Source organism: Salvelinus fontinalis, chromosome 10 (assembly GCF_029448725.1).
Source record: "Salvelinus fontinalis isolate EN_2023a chromosome 10, ASM2944872v1, whole genome shotgun sequence".
Taxonomy (NCBI): Eukaryota; Metazoa; Chordata; class Actinopteri; order Salmoniformes; family Salmonidae; genus Salvelinus; species Salvelinus fontinalis.
Window position 1 is genome coordinate 8,433,643 of NC_074674.1, and position 21,612 is coordinate 8,455,254.

General features: G+C 42.9%; 1 protein-coding gene across 2 annotated transcripts in view; it reads right to left on the reverse strand.

The window, feature by feature from the left end:
- The window catches only part of LOC129863568 (serine/threonine-protein kinase TAO1-like), a 57,551-nt gene that overhangs the window by 16,229 nt on the left and 19,710 nt on the right, over window positions 1–21,612 (reverse strand). The window contains exons 10-15 of one of the 2 annotated variants that reach the window (XM_055935631.1): window positions 18,346–18,427; window positions 12,913–13,080; window positions 12,435–12,635; window positions 6,025–6,159; window positions 4,326–4,562; window positions 2,144–2,272 (exon numbers count right to left, since the gene is read on the reverse strand). In XM_055935631.1, the coding sequence (XP_055791606.1) occupies window positions 2,144–2,272; window positions 4,326–4,562; window positions 6,025–6,159; window positions 12,435–12,635; window positions 12,913–13,080; window positions 18,346–18,427 (952 nt within the window). Of the gene's footprint in view, window positions 1–2,143; window positions 2,273–4,325; window positions 4,563–4,942; window positions 4,955–6,024; window positions 6,160–12,434; window positions 12,636–12,912; window positions 13,081–18,345; window positions 18,428–21,612 lie in introns of those variants that run through there. The other variant, XM_055935632.1, reaches the window with a different exon arrangement.

Sequence of the window (21,612 nt, forward strand, 5' to 3'; positions counted from 1 at the left end):
AGCTGTTCCATATCACAAACAGCTACCCGTTCCATATCACTAACAGCTACCCGTTCCTTATCGGCTAAACTCACCCTCGTTTGATCTGGTCTCCGCAGCAACCCCAGCAGCCGGGCATAGCCCAACTGAGTGATCCGGGTCAACAGCGTCAATGTAACAGTGCTGCTTCCATCCCTGTTCCTGTCCCTCTCTGGGCTCGAACGAGGGGCGCCAAGTAGTGCCTGTCCCTGTTCACCCACGAAGCAGCGTTACCTCTGTGTGTGTGTGTGTGTGTGTGTGTGTGTGTGTGTGTGTGTGTGTGTGTGTGTGTGTGTGTGTGTGTGTGTGTGTGTATATATATATATATTCAGATCCCTTGACTTTTATACTTTGTTACATTACAGCCTAATTCTAAAATTGATTAAATGTTTGTTTTTTCATCAATCGACAATCTCACGCAAAATGAGAAAGCAAAATATTACATTTACATAATTATTCAGACCCTATACTCAGTACTTTATTGAAGTGCCTTTGACAGCAATTACAGCCTGGAGTCTTCTTGGGTATGACGCTACAAGCTTGGCACTCCTGTATTTGGGGAGTTTCTTCCATTCTTCTTTGCAGATCCTCTTAAGCTTCTCCTCTGACAGCTCAGTTTGGTTGCGCGGCCAGCAAAAGGAAAAGTCATGGTGGTTCCAAACTTAATCCATTTAAGAATGATGGAGGCCACTGTTCTTGGGGACCTTGAATGCTGCAGATATTTTTTGGTACCCTTCCCCAGATCTGTGCCTCGACATAACCCTCGGAGCTCTACGGACAATTCCTTTGAGCTTATGGCTTGGTTTTTGCTTTGACATGCACTGTCAACAACCATATATAGACAGGTGTGCGTCTTTCCAAATCATGTCCAATCACTTGAATTTAAGTTGTAGAAACATCAAGGATGATCAATGGAAACAGGATGCATCAACTCTCATAGCAAAGGGTCTGAATACTTACAGTTGAAGTCAGAAGTTTACATACACACCTTACCCAAATACATTTAAACTCAGTTGTTTTTCCCAATTCGTTACATTTAATCCTAGTAAAAATTCCCTGTCTTAGGATCACCACTTTATTTTAAGAATGTGAAATGTCAGAATAATAGCAGAGAGAATAATTTATTTCAGCACATTCCCAGTGGGTCAGACGTTTACATACAGTCAATTAGTATTTGGTAGTATTGCCTTTAAAATTGTTTAAATTGGGTTAAATGTTCCGGGTAGCCTTCCACAAGCTTCCCACAATAAGTTTGGTGCATTTTGGCACATTCCTCCTGACAGAGCTGGTTTTACTGAGTCAGGGATGCCTTGCTCGCACACGCCTTTTCAGTTCTGCCCAAACATTTTCTATGGGATTGAGGTCAGGGCTTTGTGATGGCCACTCCAATACCTTGACTTTGTTGTCCTTAAGCCATTTTGCCACAAATTTGGAAGTATGCTTGGGGTCAGTGTTCATTTGGAAGACCCATTTGCAACCAAGCTTTAACTTCCTGACTGATGTCTTGAGATGTTGCATCAATATATCCACATAATTTTCCTCCCTCATGATGCCATCTATTTTGTGAAGTGCACCAGTCCTTCCTGCAGCAAAGCACCCCCACAACATGATGCTGCCACCCCCGTGCTTCATGGTTGGGATGGGGTTCTTCGGGTTGCAAGCCTCCCCCTTTTTCCTCCAAACATAATGATGGTCATTATGGCCAAACAGTTCTTGTTTTGTTTCGTCAGACCAGAGCCCATTTCTCCAAAAAATCTAATCTTTGTCCCAATGTGCAGTTGCAAACTGTAGTCAGGCTTTTTTAATGGCGGTTTTGGAGCAGTGGCTTCTTCCTTGCTGAGCGGCCTTTCAGATTATGTCGATATAGGACTCGTTTTACTGTGGATATAGATACGTTTGTGCCTGTTTCCTAAAGCATCTTCACAAGGTCCTTTGCTTTAATGACTCCAACCTAAGTGTATGTAAACTTACGACTTCAACTGTACGTAAATAAGGTATTTTCTGCAAACATTTCTAAAAACCTGTTTTCGCTTTGTCATTATGGGGTATTTTGTGTAGATTGATAGATATTTGTGGAAAACGAAAAAGGGTCTGAATAGTTTCCGAATGCACTGTGTGTGTGTACCTCTTTAAGCTGCTCCTTGCGAAGTTTGTACTCTCGTTTCTGAGACTCCAGGAAGCTGCTGAGTTCTTTCTTCTGCTGGACCTGAATGTGCTGCTGGAACTTCTTCTCATCGTTGTTAAATGTCTTTGCCTGTGCGCCCGCACACACACACACACACACACACACACACGCACACACACACGCACACAAAAGAGAGAAAACCGCATGAACAGGAGTTGCAATGTATGAAGTTCTCATTGTCCTCTGTGTGGGGAGAGTATAGCAGAGAAGACTGATGGGCCAAATCAGGATTTAGAAATTCAATCAACCAATTTGAGGACACTAATTTAAAAAATATAGATACTGTATATAGGTCCATTATAATATAGATACTGTATATAGGTCTATTATAATATAGACACTCCCAACTACCTCATCCCCATATTGTTATTTATCTTCTTGCTCTTTTGCACCCCAGTAGCTATATTTGCACATCATCATCTGCCCATCTATCACTCCAGTGTTAATGCTAAATTGTAATCATTTCGCCTCTAAGGCCTGTTTATTGCCTTACCTCCTTACTCTTCTACATTTGCACACACTGTACATATCATTTTCTATTGTGTTATTGACTGTACGATTGTTTATGTGTAACTCTGTGTTGTTGTTTTTGTCGCACTGCTTTGCTTTATCTTGGCCAGGTCGCAGTTGTAAATGAGAACTTGTTCTCAACTGGCCTACCTGGTTAAATAAAGGTGAAATTAAAAAATATATACAGTGGGGGAAAAAGTATTTAGGTCAGCCACCAATTGTGCAAGTTCTCCCACTTAAAAAGATGAGAGAGGCCTGTAATTTTCATCATAGGTACACTTCAACCATGACAGACAAAATGAGGGAAAAAAATCCAGAAAATCACATTGTAGGATTTTTAATGAATTTATTTGCAAATTATGGTGGAAAATAAGTATTCCTACAATGTGATTTTCTGGATTTTCCCCCTGATTTTGTCTGTCATAGTTGAAGTGTACCTATGATGAAAACCATCTCAATCTTTTCTTTTTATTGGCCAGTCTGAGATATGACTTTTTCTGCCTAGAAGGCCAGCATCCCCAAGTTGCCTCTTCACTGTTGATGTTGAGACTGGTATTTGCGGGTACTATTTAATGAAGCTGCCAGTTGAGGACTTGTGAGGCATCTGTTTCTCAAACTAGACACTTATGTACTTGTCCTCTTGCTCAGTTGTGCACCAGGGCCTCCCACTCTTTTTATTCTGGTTAGAGCCAGTTAGCGCTGTTCTGTGAAGGGAGTAGTGCACAGCGTTGTATGAGATCTTCAGTGTCTTGGCAATTTATCGCATGGAACAGCCTTCATTTCTCAGAACAAGAATAGACTGCCGAGTTTCAGAAGAAAGTTATTTGTTTCTGGCCATTTTGAGCCTGTAATCAAACCCACAAATGCTGATGCTCCAGATACTCACCAAGTCTAAAGAAGGCCAGTTTTATTGCTTCTTTAAATCAGCTGTGCTTATGTAATTGCAAAAGGTTTTTCTAATGATCAATTAGCCTTTTAAGATGATAAACTTGGATTACTAACACAACGTGCCATTGGAACACAGGAGTGATGGTTGCTGATAAACGGGCCTCTTTACACCTACGTAGATATTCCAATAAAAATCTCCCATTTCCAGCTACAATAGTAATTTACAAAATTAACAATGTCTACACTGTATTTCTGATCAATTTTATGTTATTATAATGGACAAAAAAATGTTAGCTTTTCTTTCAAAAATAAGGATATTTCTAATTGACCACAAACTTTTGAACGGTGGTGTGTGTGTGTATCTATCTCTCTGTGTGTAGGTCTGTCTCCGTGTGTGTGTGTGTATCTATCTGTGTGTGTGTGTATTAATGAAGTATACAGTATAAACCCTGGATTGCGTAAACGTATGCATTAAGGTCACTGTAATAAAGTATACTGGGCAAAAAACGAAAGTAGACATTGATAAAGGCACTTCTATAGCTTCTAAAATCTGTTTTACAATGACGGGGAGCACAAAAATGCCTGGCGGTGGCTTCAAAACAGTCAGCCATCAAGCCATAATATACATCATTCGTGTGCGTCTCTTTGTGTGTGTGTGTTTGTATATATATATATATTTATCTCTGTGTGTGTGTGTGTGTGTGTGTGTCTCTTATCTCCGTACATCTTTCTCCATAGCAGCCTGGTGTCTCTTGACCAGTTTCTCTATCTCCTGGGCGAAGCTGTTCCTCTGGCTCTCCAGCTCTTTGTCCAGACGGAGACGATGCTCATCCATCTCAGCCTTCAGCTTGTTCTCCAGACCCATCAGATGTTTCTGGTGCTGCCGCCTCATCCTCTTATAACCAGACATCTGCTCCCTCAGCTCACTGTCCTGCTCGTGCTCCTGCATCTCACGAGTCACCTGGGAGGGGGAGAGAAAGAGAGAGAAAGGAAGAGAGAGAGAGAGTTCTGTTAACTTACTGTTGTGATAATAGTCTCTGCTATAGTGTCACCTGTCGAAGGACTTGAGTGGTTTTTGGAATTTAGAGAAAGAGTTTCAAAAAGGAGATATTAAAATAACAGAATAAAAGAGAGATGTCTCACCAGTGAGGCAGTGTGTAGGTGTGTGTTCTCACCAGTGAGGCAGTGTGTGTAGGTGTGTGTTCTCACCAGTGAGGCAGTATGTTGGTGTGTGTTCTCACCAGTGAGGCAGTATGTTGGTGTGTGTTCTCACCAGTGAGGCAGTGTGTGTAGGTGTATGTTCTCACCAGTGAGGCAGTGTGTGTAGGTGTGTGTTCTCACCAGTGAGGCAGTGCGTATAGGTGTGTGTTCTCACCAGTGAGGCAGTATGTAGGTGTGTGTTCTCACCAGTGAGGCAGTGTGTGTAGGTGTGTGTTCTCACCAGTGAGGCAGTGCGTATAGGTGTGTGTTCTCACCAGTGAGGCAGTGCGTATAGGTGTGTGTTCTCACCAGTGAGGCAGTGCGTATAGGTGTGTGTTCTCACCAGTGAGGCAGTGTGTAGGTGTGTGTTCTCACCAGTGAGGCAGTGTGTGTAGGTGTGTGTTCTCACCAGTGAGGCAGTGTGTGTAGGTGTGTGTTCTCACCAGTGAGGCAGTGTGTGTAGGTGTGTGTTCTCACCAGTGAGGCAGTGTGTGTAGGTGTGTGTTCTCACCAGTGAGGCAGTGTGTGTAGGTGTGTGTTCTCACCAGTGAGGCAGTGTGTGTTGGTGTGTGTTCTCACCAGTGAGGCAGTGTGTGTTGGTGTGTGTTCTCACCAGTGAGGCAGTGTGTGTTGGTGTGTGTTCTCACCAGTGAGGCAGTGTGTGTAGGTGTGTGTTCTCACCAGTGAGGCAGTGTGTGTAGGTGTGTGTTCTCACCAGTGAGGCAGTGTGTGTAGGTGTGTGTTCTCACCAGTGAGGCAGTATGTAGGTGTGTGTTCTCACCAGTGAGGCAGTGTGTGTTGGTGTGTGTTCTCACCAGTGAGGCAGTGTGTGTAGGTGTGTGTTCTCACCAGTGAGGCAGTATGTAGGTGTTTGTTCTCACCAGTGAGGCAGTGTGTGTAGGTGTGTGTTCTCACCAGTGAGGCAGTGTGTGTAGGTGTGTGTTCTCACCAGTGAGGCAGTGTGTGTAAGGTGTGTGTTCTCACCAGTGAGGCAGTGTGTGTAGGTGTGTGTTCTCACCAGTGAGGCAGTGTGTGTAAGGTGTGTGTTCTCACCAGTGAGGCAGTGTGTGTAGGTGTGTGTTCTCACCAGTGAGGCAGTGTGTGTAAGGTGTGTGTTCTCACCAGTGAGGCAGTGTGTGTAGGTGTGTGTTCTCACCAGTGAGGCAGTGTGTGTAGGTGTGTTCTCACCAGTGAGGCAGTGTGTGTAAGGTGTGTGTTCTCACCAGTGAGGCAGTGCGTATGGTAGCGAAGTGTTCTCTGTTGCGTTCTCTGTAGTGTTTCCTTGGGGGTTGAGCGGCCGGGGGCTCTGTGGGATGGCCCTGCACCTCTGGGTCACCATGGTAACCCTCCTCTTCCTCCTGGCCAAGGCATTGTCATCATTATCAACATCATTTTCATCATCATGTGTACATGTAGAGTGTGTGTGTATATATATATATAATATAATATAGCAGTGTGTAAAGCGGTGTGTGTATCAAGGTGTGTAAAGTGGTGTGTGTGTGTGTGTATGGTATGTATAGCAGTTTATACAACGGGTGGGTCTAATCCTGGACACTGATGGGTTAAAACCGCATTCCAGCTGGTGTCTATTCCACAAGTTACCACCTGCTAAATCTATGACATTAAAATGCCTATTTACTCCGTTCCATCGGACTGCTTAATCCACTGTCTCATCAGCCCAGCCAGGCAATTTATAAACGTCATCTCCACTATAAAAAGCATCTGGCCATCATCTCAGATTTCTTTTAGACTAACATTTTAGTTTTCAACAGCGGAGATTTGTATAAACCTTGCTGTCTGTCTCTCTGACATTTTCAACATGGCTTCACTGTTGAAATTCCATCCCCAGCTGTCCCATAGTAATGAATGTGTTGGGAGTCGGGGTGAGATAGACAGGCAGCTTTTCTCAGCTAGTCGAAATCATGAAAATCAGCATTCTTTTTATGGACATATACAAAGAAATGTCAATAGAAAACAGGTAAAACTAAATGAAATGCAGATAGTTAGCAGTCTTCCCAGCTTCAGTTTGAAGTGATTGTGTTAGCGGTGTTGTTGGCTAGCTCCTCTGAACAACAGTGTCCTGACGAGAGAGCACATTTTCTACACCAGGTGAAATCACGCCTCGTTAGCACATTGTTATGGATGTCTCCAAATAAATGTCACGAGAAAACAGCTGAAACAATGCAAATGCAGCTACTTATTCTGACTGCACTGCTGCTGTTATTCTGGCTGCACTGCTGCTGTTATTCTGGCTGCACTGCTGCTGTTATTCTGACTGCACTGCTGCTGTTATTCTGACTGCACTGCTGCTGTTATTCTGGCTGCTGTTATTCTGACTGCTGTTATTCTGGCTGCACTGCTGCTGTTATTCTGGCTGCACTGCTGCTGTTATTCTGGCTGCTGTTATTCTGGCTGCACTGCTGCTGTTATTCTGACTGCACTGCTGCTGTTATTCTGGCTGCTGTTATTCTGACTGCTGTTATTCTGACTGCTCTGCTGCTGTTATTCTGGCTGCTGTTATTCTGACTGCTGTTATTCTGGCTGCACTGCTGCTGTTATTCTGACTGCACTGCTGCTGTTATTCTGGCTGCTGTTATTCTGACTGCACTGCTGCTGTTATTCTGACTGCACTGCTGCTGTTATTCTGACTGCACTGCTGCTGTTATTCTGACTGCGCTGCTGCTGTTATTCTGACTGCACTGCTGCTGTTATTCTGACTGCACTGCTGCTGTTATTCTGACTGCACTGCTGCTGTTATTCTGACTGCACTGCTGCTGTTATTCTGACTGCACTGCTGCTGTTATTCTGGCTGCTGTTATTCTGACTGCTGTTATTCTGACTGCACTGCTGCTGTTATTCTGACTGCACTGCTGCTGTTATTCTGACTGCACTGCTGCTGTTATTCTGACTGCACTGCTGCTGTTATTCTGGCTGCTGTTATTCTGACTGCTGTTATTCTGGCTGCACTGCTGCTGTTATTCTGACTGCACTGCTGCTGTTATTCTGGCTGCACTGCTGCTGTTATTCTGACTGCGCTGCTGCTGTTATTCTGACTGCGCTGCTGCTGTTATTCTGGCTGCTGTTATTCTGACTGCTGTTATTCTGACTGCACTGCTGCTGTTATTCTGACTGCGCTGCTGCTGTTATTCTGGCTGCTGTTATTCTGACTGCACTGCTGCTGTTATTCTGGCTGCTGTTATTCTGACTGCACTGCTGCTGTTATTCTGACTGCTGTTATTCTGACTGCTGTTATTCTGACTGCACTGCTGCTGTTATTCTGACTGCGCTGCTGCTGTTATTCTGGCTGCTGTTATTCTGACTGCACTGCTGCTGTTATTCTGGCTGCTGTTATTCTGACTGCACTGCTGCTGTTATTCTGGCTGCTGTTATTCTGGCTGCACTGCTGCTGTTATTCTGACTGCACTGCTGCTGTTATTCTGACTGCACTGCTGCTGTTATTCTGGCTGCTGTTATTCTGACTGCACTGCTGCTGTTATTCTGGCTGCTGTTATTCTGACTGCACTGCTGCTGTTATTCTGACTGCACTGCTGCTGTTATTCTGACTGCACTGCTGCTGTTATTCTGACTGCTGTTATTCTGACTGCTGTTATTCTGACTGCACTGCTGCTGTTATTCTGACTGCACTGCTGCTGTTATTCTGACTGCACTGCTGCTGTTATTCTGGCTGCACTGCTGCTGTTATTCTGACTGCACTGCTGCTGTTATTCTGGCTGCACTGCTGCTGTTATTCTGGCTGCTGTTATTCTGACTGCACTGCTGCTGTTATTCTGGCTGCTGTTATTCTGACTGCACTGCTGCTGTTATTCTGACTGCACTGCTGCTGTTATTCTGGCTGCTGTTATTCTGACTGCGCTGCTGCTGTTATTCTGGCTGCTGTTATTCTGACTGCACTGCTGCTGTTATTCTGGCTGCTGTTATTCTGACTGCTGTTATTCTGACTGCGCTGCTGCTGTTATTCTGACTGCACTGCTGCTGTTATTCTGACTGCGCTGCTGCTGTTATTCTGACTGCACTGCTGCTGTTATTCTGACTGCACTGCTGCTGTTATTCTGACTGCACTGCTGCTGTTATTCTGGCTGCTGTTATTCTGACTGCTGTTATTCTGACTGCGCTGCTGCTGTTATTCTGGCTGCACTGCTGCTGTTATTCTGACTGCACTGCTGCTGTTATTCTGACTGCGCTGCTGCTGTTATTCTGACTGCACTGCTGCTGTTATTCTGACTGCGCTGCTGCTGTTATTCTGACTGCACTGCTGCTGTTATTCTGACTGCACTGCTGCTGTTATTCTGGCTGCTGTTATTCTGACTGCGCTGCTGCTGTTATTCTGGCTGCACTGCTGCTGTTATTCTGACTGCGCTGCTGCTGTTATTCTGGCTGCACTGCTGCTGTTATTCTGACTGCACTGCTGCTGTTATTCTGACTGCACTGCTGCTGTTATTCTGACTGCACTGCTGCTGTTATTCTGACTGCGCTGCTGCTGTTATTCTGACTGCGCTGCTGCTGTTATTCTGACTGCGCTGCTGCTGTTATTCTGACTGCACTGCTGCTGTTATTCTGACTGCACTGCTGCTGTTATTCTGGCTGCTGTTATTCTGACTGCTGTTATTCTGACTGCTGTTATTCTGACTGCTGTTATTCTGGCTGCACTGCTGCTGTTATTCTGACTGCTGTTACTCTGACTGCACTGCTGCTGTTATTCTGGCTGCTGTTACTCTGACTGCACTGCTGCTGTTATTCTGACTGCTGTTATTCTGACTGCACTGCTGCTGTTATTCTGACTGCACTGCTGCTGTTATTCTGACTGCTGTTATTCTGACTGCTGTTATTCTGGCTGCACTGCTGCTGTTATTCTGGCTGCTGTTATTCTGACTGCTGTTATTCTGACTGCACTGCTGCTGTTATTCTGACTGCTGTTATTCTGACTGCACTGCTGCTGTTATTCTGACTGCTGTTATTCTGACTGCTGTTACTCTGACTGCACTGCTGCTGTTATTCTGACTGCACTGCTGCTGTTATTCTGACTGCTGTTATTCTGACTGCACTGCTGCTGTTATTCTGACTGCTGTTATTCTGACTGCTGTTACTCTGACTGCACTGCTGCTGTTACTCTGACTGCACTGCTGCTGTTAATCTGGCTGCTGTTACTCTGACTGCACTGCTGCTGTTATTCTGACTGCTGTTATTCTGGCTGCTGTTACTCTGACTGCACTGCTGCTGTTATTCTGACTGCACTGCTGCTGTTATTCTGACTGCTGTTATTCTGGCTGCACTGCTGCTGTTATTCTGACTGCTGTTATTCTGGCTGCACTGCTGCTGTTATTCTGGCTGCTGTTATTCTGACTGCTGTTATTCTGACTGCTGTTATTCTGACTGCTGTTATTCTGACTGCTGTTATTCTGACTGCTGTTATTCTGACTGCACTGCTGCTGTTATTCTGACTGCTGTTATTCTGACTACACTGCTGCTGTTATTCTGACTGCTGTTATTCTGACTGCTGTTATTCTGGCTGCTGTTATTCTGACTGCACTGCTGCTGTTATTCTGACTGCACTGCTGCTGTTATTCTGACTGCACTGCTGCTGTTATTCTGACTGCTGTTATTCTGACTGCACTGCTGCTGTTATTCTGACTGCTGTTATTCTGGCTGCACTGTTTGACTGTGACTAAGTTAGCCGTAGTTGGCTAGCTAGCAAGGGATAAGAACGTTACGAACGAACGACTGGGTCACGTTCATAAACACAGAACAAAAAGACTGAACGACTGGATCGCGTCTCTGGCAGCCGAACCGATAGAACGAACGACCAGCCAGCTTGGATAGCAAACCTAGATTTGTGTCGGGACTACAGTACCAGTCAGAAGTTTAGACACACCCACTCATTCAAGGATTTTTCTTTATTTTTACTGTATTCTACATTGTAGAATAATAGTGAAGACATCAAAACTATGAAATAACACATATGGAATCATGTAGTAACCAAAAATATGTGTTAAACAAATCAAAATATATTTTAGAATCTTCAAGTAGCCATCCTTTGCCTTGATGACAGCTTTGCACACTCTTGGCATTCTCTCAAACAGCTTCACCCTGAACACTTTTCCAACAGTCCTGAAGGAGTTCCCACATATGCTGAGCACTTTTTGGCTGCTTTCCCGTCACTCTGCGGTCCAACTCATCCCAAACCATCTCAATTGGGTTGAGGTTGGGTGATTGTGGAGGCCAAGTCATCTGATGCAGCACTCAATCACCCTCCTTCTTGGTCAAATAGCCCTTATACAGCCTGGAGGTGTGTTTTGGGTCATTGTCCTGTTAAAAAACAAATGATAGTCCCACTAAGCGCAAACCAGATGGGATGGCGTATCGCTATAGAATGCTGCGATAGCCATGCTGGTTAAGTGTGCCTTGAATTCTAAATAAATCACAGACAGTATCATCAGCAAAGCACCCCCACACCTCCTCCTCCATGCTTCATGGTGGGAACCACACATGCAGAGATCATCCGTTCACCTAATCTGCGTCTCACAAAGACACGACGGTTGAAACCAAAAATCTCACATTTGGACTCATCAGACCTAAAGACAGATTTCCACCGGTCTAATGTCCATTGCTTCTGTTTCTTGGCCCAAACCAGTCTCTTCTTCTTCTTATTGGTGTCCTTTAGTAGTGGTTTCTTTGCAGCAATTCGACCATGAAGGCCTGATTCACGCAGTCTCCTCTGAACAGTTTATGTTGAGATGTGTCTGAAACATTTATTTGGGCTGCAATTTCTGAGGCTCGTAACTCTAATGAACTTATCCTCTGAAGCAGAGGTAACTCTGGGTCTTCCTTTCCTGTGGCGGTCCTCATGAGAGCCAGTTTCATCACAGCGCTTGATGGTTTTTGTGACTGCAATTGAAGACACTTTAAAAGTTCTTGACATTTTCAAGATGTCTTAAAGTAATGATGGACTGGCGTTTCTCTTTGCTTATTTGAGCTGTTCTTGCCATAATATGGACTTCTGTATACCACCCCTACATTGTCACAACACAACTGATTGGCTCAAACATATTAAGGAAAGAAATTCCACAAATTAACTTTTAACAAGGCACACCTGTTAATTGAAATGCATTCCAGATGACAACCTCATGAAGCTGGTTGAGAGAATGCCAAGAGCGTGTAAAGCGGTCATCAAGGCAAAGGGTGGCTACTTTGAAGAACCTCAAAATATAAAATATATTTTGATTTGTTTAACACTTTTTTGGTTACTACATGATGCCATATGTGTTATTTCATAGTTCTGATGTCTTCACTACTATTCTACAATGTAGAAAATAGTACAAATAAATAAGAACCATTGAATGAATAGGTGTATCCAAACTTTTGACTGGTATTAGATATCTCGCGGAAGGAGGAAATAGTATGAATAAATGTATCAAAATAAAGTTTTTAAATGAAAGTATGTCAATCATTTGAATATGTTGGTAACACGTTGTATAAAAGTGATAATGCCTTCGAAGCCGGTGTTTGGAGGATATATTGGCATGGGTCGCTTAGTCTCGGGCCTAACACCCATGCCAATATATCCTCCAAACAGCGACTTCTCGGCCATCATCACTTCAGTGTGAAGTAGCCCCACCAGTTTGAGGTGTATGACAGAGCTGTTGGACATGACCGTGTGGTCTCCCTCCATCAGGTCCAGTTCACTGCGGTCGTCCTGTGCTGCTTCATTCAGACTGTTGACTGAGCTGCTCTGGGAGCTGATAGACATACTGGGGATGGACTGGTTACTGCCCACACTGTTCACTGTGTCTGTACGACCTGCACCGTGCTCCACCTCCTAGACACACCCAGACAGAGAAAGAGAGAGACACCCAGACAGTGAGAGAGAGAGAGACAGACAGACAAAGAGAAAGGGGGAGGGAAACAGACACAGGGAGACAGACAGCCTCACAAATAGGAAAACAGAGAGTGGTCAGATAGTATGTTTAGCTTCATCCCCTGGCTGCTACCTCTGCTCTGATTGGTACTGAAGATTACATGCAAAACTACCCCCCCCCCCCCCACACACACACACACACACACACACACACACACACACACACACACACACACACCTGGTCTCCGTCCTGTGTCTCAGCCTGTGGTCCGTTGTGAGCCTCCTGGAACAGGATCTTCTTCATCTTACGGTACTGCAGGTTGTCCAGCTCCCTGACCGCCTCTTTGGTCCTCAGGATCAGATCCATCAGAACAGAGTCTGGACGCTCTCGTTGGACAAACGCATGCTACAGGGGGAGGAGAGAGAGGGAGGGAAAGAGTGAAGGAGAGGAAGGACGGGGTAAATTTAATTTGTTAATTCAGGCCTATTCAGTTCACCAGTTGAAATTTACATAGCATTATTTTTAGGGTGTTTTTACACTTGGTGGCTTTCAGACAATTTTAGTGTACTCAGTGAGGTTGGAACTGAGACCTCTCAAAAGAGCCCCGAAACGAACCGAACTGAGATCTTGAGAGGTGGTCGGAGTTCAGTTCGCTTGAATTCTGCGGTCCGGTCCCTTTTTTTTTAGGGTAATGTGAATGCAAAGCTTCCCAAGTTTGCTTGTCATTATTCCTGCACGACACACTAGACTTCTGCTACACCGTTTCCCCTGACATAACCCCTCACACTAGACTACTGCTACACCGTTTCCCCTGACATAACCCCTCACACTAGACTACTGTCATAACCCCTCACACTAGACTACTGCTACACCGTTTCCCCTGACATAACCCCTCACACTAGACTACTGCTACACCGTTTCCCCTGACATAACCCCTCACACTAGACTACTGTCATAACCCCTCACACTAGACTACTGCTACACCGTTTCCCCTGACATAACCCCTCACACTAGACTACTGCTACACTGTTTCCCCTGACATAACCCCTCACACTAGACTACTGCTACACCGTTTCCCCTGATATAACCCCTCACACTAGACTACTGCTACACTGTTTCCCCTGCCATAACCCCTCACACTAGACTTCTGCTACACCGTTTCCCCTGCCATAACCCCTCACACTAGACCACTGTTTCCCCTGACATAACCCCTCACACTAGACTACTGCTACACCGTTTCCCCTGACATAACCCCTCACACTAGACTACTGCTACACCGTTTCCCCTGACATAACCCCTCACACTAGACTACTGCAACACCGTTTCCCCTGCCATAACCCCTCACACTAGACTACTGCTACACCGTTTCCCCTGACATAACCCCTCACACTAGACTACTGTCATAACCCCTCACACTAGACTACTGCTACACCGTTTCCCCTGACATAACCCCTCACATTAGACTACTGCAACACCGTTTCCCCTGACATAACCCCTCACACTAGACTACTGCAACACCGTTTCCCCTGCCATAACCCCTCACACTAGACTACTGACATAACCCCTCACACTAGACTACTGCAACACCGTTTTCCCTGTCATAACCCCTCACACTAGACTACTGACATAACCCCTCACACTAGACTACTGCAACACCGTTTCCCCTGCCATAACCCCTCACACTAGACTACTGCTACACCGTTTCCCCTGACATAACCCCTCATACTAGACTACTGCTACACCGTTTCCCCTGACATAACCCCTCACACTAGACTACTGCTACACCGTTTCCCCTGACATAACCCCTCACACTAGACTACTGCTACACTGTTTCCCCTGACATAACCCCTCACACTAGACTACTGCTACACCGTTTCCCCTGATATAACCCCTCACACTAGACTACTGCTACACCGTTTCCCCTGACATAACCCCTCACACAAGGAGAGAGAAGATGGTGTGAAGGTTTGTAGAAAAAAAATGTGTGCCGTCGTTGGATATTGATTAGCAATTGTCAAAAATGCACAGAAATGCCAAAATATGCGTGGAATTTTTTGTTCAGATGATTTGTTTGCCATATGTGATCTATAGGCTGGTAGTTAAGTAAGTGGTATATTCCATAGAGGGGTTTGAATAGAGAGAAGACAGTAATCTATAAGCTGGGAACATAGGTTACAACATCGATTCTCGCTCTTAAAGGGGCAGTCGCCTATATTGGGTGTACAAATTCACTATTCAATCTGCAGTTAACTCTTCTGCTAATTATTCTGTTACCAATAATATTTACATGTTAATAGTATCTTCTGAATACATTTATTATGTCTCATAGTTTGTATTGATTATTATTATTATTTGTAGTTTTTTACCGCCTTTTCTCCCCAATTTCGTGGAATCCAAATTGGTAGTTACATTCTTGTCTCATCGCTGTAACTCGCGTACGGACTCTGGAGAGGCGAAGGTCGAGAGCTGTGCGTCCTCCAAAACACAACCAAGCTGCACTGCTTTTTGACACAATGCCCATTTAACCAGGAAGCCAGCTGCACCAATGTGTGGGAGGAAACACCGTACACCTGGCGACCGTGTCAGCGTGCACTGTTCCCGGCCCGCCACAGGAGTCGCTAGTGCGCGATGGGACAACGACATAATGCTGGGCCGATTGTGCACCGGCCCATTTGTTTTCCGGTCGCGGCAGAGCCTGGAATCGAACCCAGAATCTCCAGTGGCACAGCTAGTACTGCGATGCAGTGCCTTGGACCACTGCGCCACTCGGAAGACTTTTGTCTCATATTTTAACCAAATGCAATCTATAAGATTCCAAAATGTAAGTAGGCTTTATCACAACCAGCCGTGATTGGGAGTCCCATAGGGCGGAGCACAATTAGCCCAGCGTTGTCTGGGTTTGGCCGGTGTAGGCCGTCATTGTAAATAAGAATTTGTTCTTAAGTTCTTAACTGACTTGCCTAGTTAAATAAAGGTGATTTTTTTTATATATATCTAGCTGTCCGAGAACAGATTCTGATGGAATGGCTCGTCCTGCACTTTGTAAGAACCCAAAGTGAATATCTTGGTTCATTTTTAAACATAACATAAAAAGAGAACAGTTATTTAGCTTTTTTTTTAACCCCCTAGTTCACTTTAAAGAGGACTGAGATCGGGTTATTTTAAAAAGAGGACTGAGATCGGTTATTTTAAAAAGAGGACTGAGATTGGTTATTTTAAAAAGAGGACTGAGATTGGTTATTTTAAAAAGAGGACTGAGATTGGTTATTTTAAAAAGAGGACTGAGATTGGTTATTTTAAAAAGAGGACTGAGATTGGTTATTTTAAAAAGAGGACTGAGATTGGTTATTTTAAAAAGAGGACTGAGATTGGTTATTTTAAAAAGAGGACTGAGATTGGTTATTTTAAAAAGAGGACTGAGATTGGTTATTTTAAAAAGAGGACTGAGATTGGTTATTTTAAAAAGAGGACTGAGATTGGTTATTTTAAAAAGAGGACTGAGATTGGTTATTTTAAAAAGAGGACTGAGATTGGTTATTTTAAAAAGAGGACTGAGATTGGTTATTTTAAAAAGAGGACTGAGATTGGTTATTTTAAAAAGAGGACTGAGATTGGTTATTTTAAAAAGAGGACTGAGATTGGTTATTTTAAAAAGAGGACTGAGATTGGTTATTTTAAAAAGAGGACTGAGATTGGTTATTTTAAAAAGAGGACTGAGATTGGTTATTTTAAAAAGAGGACTGAGATTGGTTATTTTAAAAAGAGGACTGAGATTGGTTATTTTAAAAAGAGGACTGAGATTGGTTATTTTAAAAAGAGGACTGAGATTGGTTATTTTAAAAAGAGGACTGAGATTGGTTATTTTAAAAAGAGGACTGAGATTGGTTATTTTAAAAAGAGGACTGAGATTGGTTATTTTAAAAAGAGGACTGAGATTGGTTATTTTAAAAAGAGGACTGAGATTGGTTATTTTAAAAAGAGGACTGAGATTGGTTATTTTAAAAAGAGGACTGAGATTGGTTATTTTAAAAAGAGGACTGAGATTGGTTATTTTAAAAAGAGGACTGAGATTGGTTATTTTAAAAAGAGGACTGAGATTGGTTATTTTAAAAAGAGGACTGAGATTGGTTATTTTAAAAAGAGGACTGAGATTGGTTATTTTAAAAAGAGGACTGAGATTGGTTATTTTAAAAAGAGGACTGAGATTGGTTATTTTAAAAAGAGGACTGAGATTGGTTATTTTAAAAAGAGGACTGAGATTGGTTATTTTAAAAAGAGGACTGAGATTGGTTATTTTAAAAAGAGGACTGAGATTGGTTATTTTAAAAAGAGGACTGAGATTGGTTATTTTAAAAAGAGGACTGAGATTGGTTATTTTAAAAAGAGGACTGAGATTGGTTATTTTAAAAAGAGGACTGAGATTGGTTATTTTAAAAAGAGGACTGAGATTGGTTATTTTAAAAAGAGGACTGAGATTGGTTATTTTAAAAAGAGGACTGAGATTGGTTATTTTAAAAAGAGGACTGAGATTGGTTATTTTAAAAAGAGGACTGAGATTGGTTATTTTAAAAAGAGGACTGAGATTGGTTATTTTAAAAAGAGGACTGAGATTGGTTATTTTAAAAAGAGGACTGAGATTGGTTATTTTAAAAAGAGGACTGAGATTGGTTATTTTAAAAAGAGGACTGAGATTGGTTATTTTAAAAAGAGGACTGAGATTGGTTATTTTAAAAAGAGGACTGAGATTGGTTATTTTAAAAAGAGGACTGAGATTGGTTATTTTAAAAAGAGGACTGAGATTGGTTATTTTAAAAAGAGGACTGAGATTGGTTATTTTAAAAAGAGGACTGAGATTGGTTATTTTAAAAAGAGGACTGAGATTGGTTATTTTAAAAAGAGGACTGAGATTGGTTATTTTAAAAAGAGGACTGAGATTGGTTATTTTAAAAAGAGGACTGAGATTGGTTATTTTAAAAAGAGGACTGAGATTGGTTATTTTAAAAAGAGGACTGAGATTGGTTATTTTAAAAAGAGGACTGAGATTGGTTATTTTAAAAAGAGGACTGAGATTGGTTATTTTAAAAAGAGGACTGAGATTGGTTATTTTAAAAAGAGGACTGAGATTGGTTATTTTAAAAAGAGGACTGAGATTGGTTATTTTAAAAAGAGGACTGAGATTGGTTATTTTAAAAAGAGGACTGAGATTGGTTATTTTAAAAAGAGGACTGAGATTGGTTATTTTAAAAAGAGGACTGAGATTGGTTATTTTAAAAAGAGGACTGAGATTGGTTATTTTAAAAAGAGGACTGAGATTGGTTATTTTAAAAAGAGGACTGAGATTGGTTATTTTAAAAAGAGGACTGAGATTGGTTATTTTAAAAAGAGGACTGAGATTGGTTATTTTAAAAAGAGGACTGAGATTGGTTATTTTAAAAAGAGGACTGAGATCGGTTATTTTAAAAAGAGGACTGAGATTGGTTATTTTAAAAAGAGGACTGAGATTGGTTATTTTAAAAAGAGGACTGAGATTGGGTTATTTTAAAAAGAGGACTGAGATTGGGTTATTTTAAAAGAGGACTGAGATCGGTTATTTTAAAAAGAGGACTATATGTGAAAAAACCCTAAAAACCAAAATCTTCATGTGAATTTTTTGTTGTTGAGTGTTCTTACGTTTAGTAGATGGTCAGACTTGGGTCTATCCTGGGGGATTTTCTGAAGGCAGGAATCAACAAAGTTTCTAAAGTAATCCGTCCTGCATAGAGGGAAGGAGGGAGGGAGGGAGGGATAAAGGGCAAGAGAGAAAAAAAACATTGCCACAATTAAATTAAAGTAAAATCCATCACCTGTGATAGCCCTAACCCGTGATAGCTATAGTACTACAATAAAATGCTATCCTTATGAAAATACCTTGAGGTGTGTGTCTCAGGGTTTCCGTTATGAAAATGCGGCACCGGATATTTGAGAAATTTACCGGACCCCGTATGCATTGTACCCTGATTAGGGAGTCCACCCACGGTGCTCAGAATGACAGAAATCACATTTTGATCATGGTAATTCATCTGAACAGAACGTGCAAATGGAGGATGCAATGACGTGTCCTTCTTTACCGCTCACATTGAAGACGTTAGAAGAACTGTCCACATTTACTTTTCCTCAGACAACAAGATGAGTAACGAACAGCTAAATCACTAGCCAAGGCATACGAGCCGTGTGAGTTAAGTTTGGGGGAAGCAAATGTTCACCATAAATGCAGCTTCAAAATAAAGCATTCCATGCGTCATCACATTTGCAGAGACTTATGTAAGACAGCCTACTATTCAGAATGTGATGAGTAGATTGGCTAGTCATAATTTAGGTTTATAATACAACTAAATCACTGTTTTGAAAAAAGACAGTTCATTGCATGGCTAAGTGGCGTATAGCGTAGAGGCCTGGGCTATAGGCCATATCAGATGTGTTTCTTCTTTCTTTGCACGGGAAAACACATTTCATACAATTCTACTACACTTTGTATGACTGGAGACATCAGCAGAATCTTTTCTTAATATGACAAATTACAGGGTAGCCTACTCTGCATGACAATGACAACAGATCAATAACATCAACGCTGTCCATATAAACCGGCAGAGAAGGAGACACATAGAAGATGACGTCCATCTAAACTGGAGGAGGAAATTATTGTCCAGAAACAAACATAAGTGGCACTGACCCAACAATGATAAAGAGTGAACATGCTGTGCCCACTCACTGGGGATACGGCCGATGCTCTCTGCTGGTGCCAATAAGATAACAACCGTAGGCCTATAGGCTCCCTCAATTAAGTTGAGAATTTTGATAACTATAAAGACAGGTTAGAGTCTTTTCATTATCTTTGCTTTACAACAGCCATTTGTTTTCCAAACTATGTTTTCTCACGATTTCATTTACAAATATAGCGATATGCCTGGCAGGGCCCCTCTACTTTTCACTGACAGTCACAACTCCGCAATCATTTATTTGGTATTTGCCGCGCGCGCTGCCTTTTTCCACAGACTCTAGGCAATGCGATTTAAAACGATCCACAACTAATCATTTTTTACAGCTAGGGGAAGCTAAATGATCCTCTTTGGCCAAATCATGCTTTAGTAGTCTATTCAGAATGATTGTATTTATTTCTGTATAGACAGTAGGCTAATTAGGCTATATCACTTTGGCAATTTAATTCAATTCACTTAGCGAAAGCTTAGTTTCCCTAAGCCTTATGGACGTGCCGTCTATGTCAATCTACTATCCCCCACAGTAGAACAGTGTACCTATTCTATTGGGCAGCTTGTCGAGAAAGAAATAGCCGAAACAAACTCTGGGACAATTGTGGGACAATAGATCCCAAATTCCTACAACCAGTAGGCCTATGCTACATAAAAAAAAACGTTCAAAAGCAATGAGTCTGATGCAACATATTAGACCGTTTAGCTTAAAATGTTGATAAACTGTTATTTCTTCACATTATTAGGGCAGCATAATAGTCTAGTCTAGTATAGTAATAGTCTAGTCATGTGCCAAGGCGTTAGGCTACGCGGGAATGTGAATTTGGCTACTAGACAATGAAAGAAAGTTACAAACCAATAGAACACGAGAGAAATAGCTTACTGGTTTCAATGGCCTGTCTTCAGACAAGTCTTTATCAATGGCCTGTCTTCAGACAAGTCTTTATCAATGGCCTGTCTTCAGACAAGTCTTTATCAATGGCCTGTCTTCAGACAAGTCTTTATCAATGGCCTGTCTTCAGACAAGTCTTTATCAATGGCCTGTCTTCAGACAAGTCTTTATCAATGGCCTGTCTTCAGACAAGTCTTTATCAATGGCCTGTCTTCAGACAAGTCTTTATCAATGGCCTGTCTTCAGACAAGTCTTTATCAATGGCCTGTCTTCAGACAAGTCTTTATCAATGGCCTGTCTTCAGACAAGTCTTTATCAATGGCCTGTCTTCAGACAAGTCTTTATCAATGGCCTGTCTTCAGACAAGTCTTTATCAATGGCCTGTCTTCAGACAAGTCTTTATCAATGACCTGTCTTCAGACAAGTCTATCAGATAATTGACTGAACATACTCTCCTGCAACCCGCCTCACCCAATGTCGTACGGATCCGCTATTTTGTATACTTATGAACCGGGAACAACCATCAAAAGCTAGCCAGCTAACTGGCTACTAGCTAGTAGTCAGTTAGCCATCGCTAGGCCGATCTGCTAGGACCATCTCCCGGCTAGCTGAAGAGGCCCATTAGCCACTCCTTGGGCTACAATACCTATTTTGCCAATTGGACCGGACTACCGACGTAATTCTGCCCGAGGGGGATTTTTCAACTGGCTAATGCATTGCGACATCCCCTGAATGCCCAACCGCTAGCCTGCTAGCCGTAGCCCGCTAGCTGTCTAGAGCACATTGGACTGTTAGCTTAAGAGGCCCATCGGATAAATTCTTTGGCCACTATACCTATTTTGCCAATTGGCCTGGTTTACCACACAGAGCCCTGCTGATCCGTTCTCTGAACCCGAACCTCCAACAGAAGCTAGCCAACTAACTAGCTAGTAGTCAGCTAGCCACTGCTAGCGGTCATTAGCTACCTTTAGACCGGAAAACTCTTGCCAGTCTGCACAGCGCCACTCAAACCAGAGCAAATCTGACTTATTTTTCTCCATATCCCCGGATTCCTACCGGAAGCTCTGAAGCTTTTTTTTTTTCTTCTTCTTTCCCCCCCCACCTGGATCATCGCAGCTAGCTAGCAGCTATCCGAGTGGCCACTCCTGGCTAACGGCTCTGTCCCGAAGCAAGAACCAATTAGCATGGAGCAAGCCTTTCTAGGCCCCCTGGACTGGACTACCGGCGTGATTCGTCCTAGGGGGTCTCTCAACTGGCTCCTCCGTCGCGACATCCCCTGAATGCCCATCCGCTAGCCTG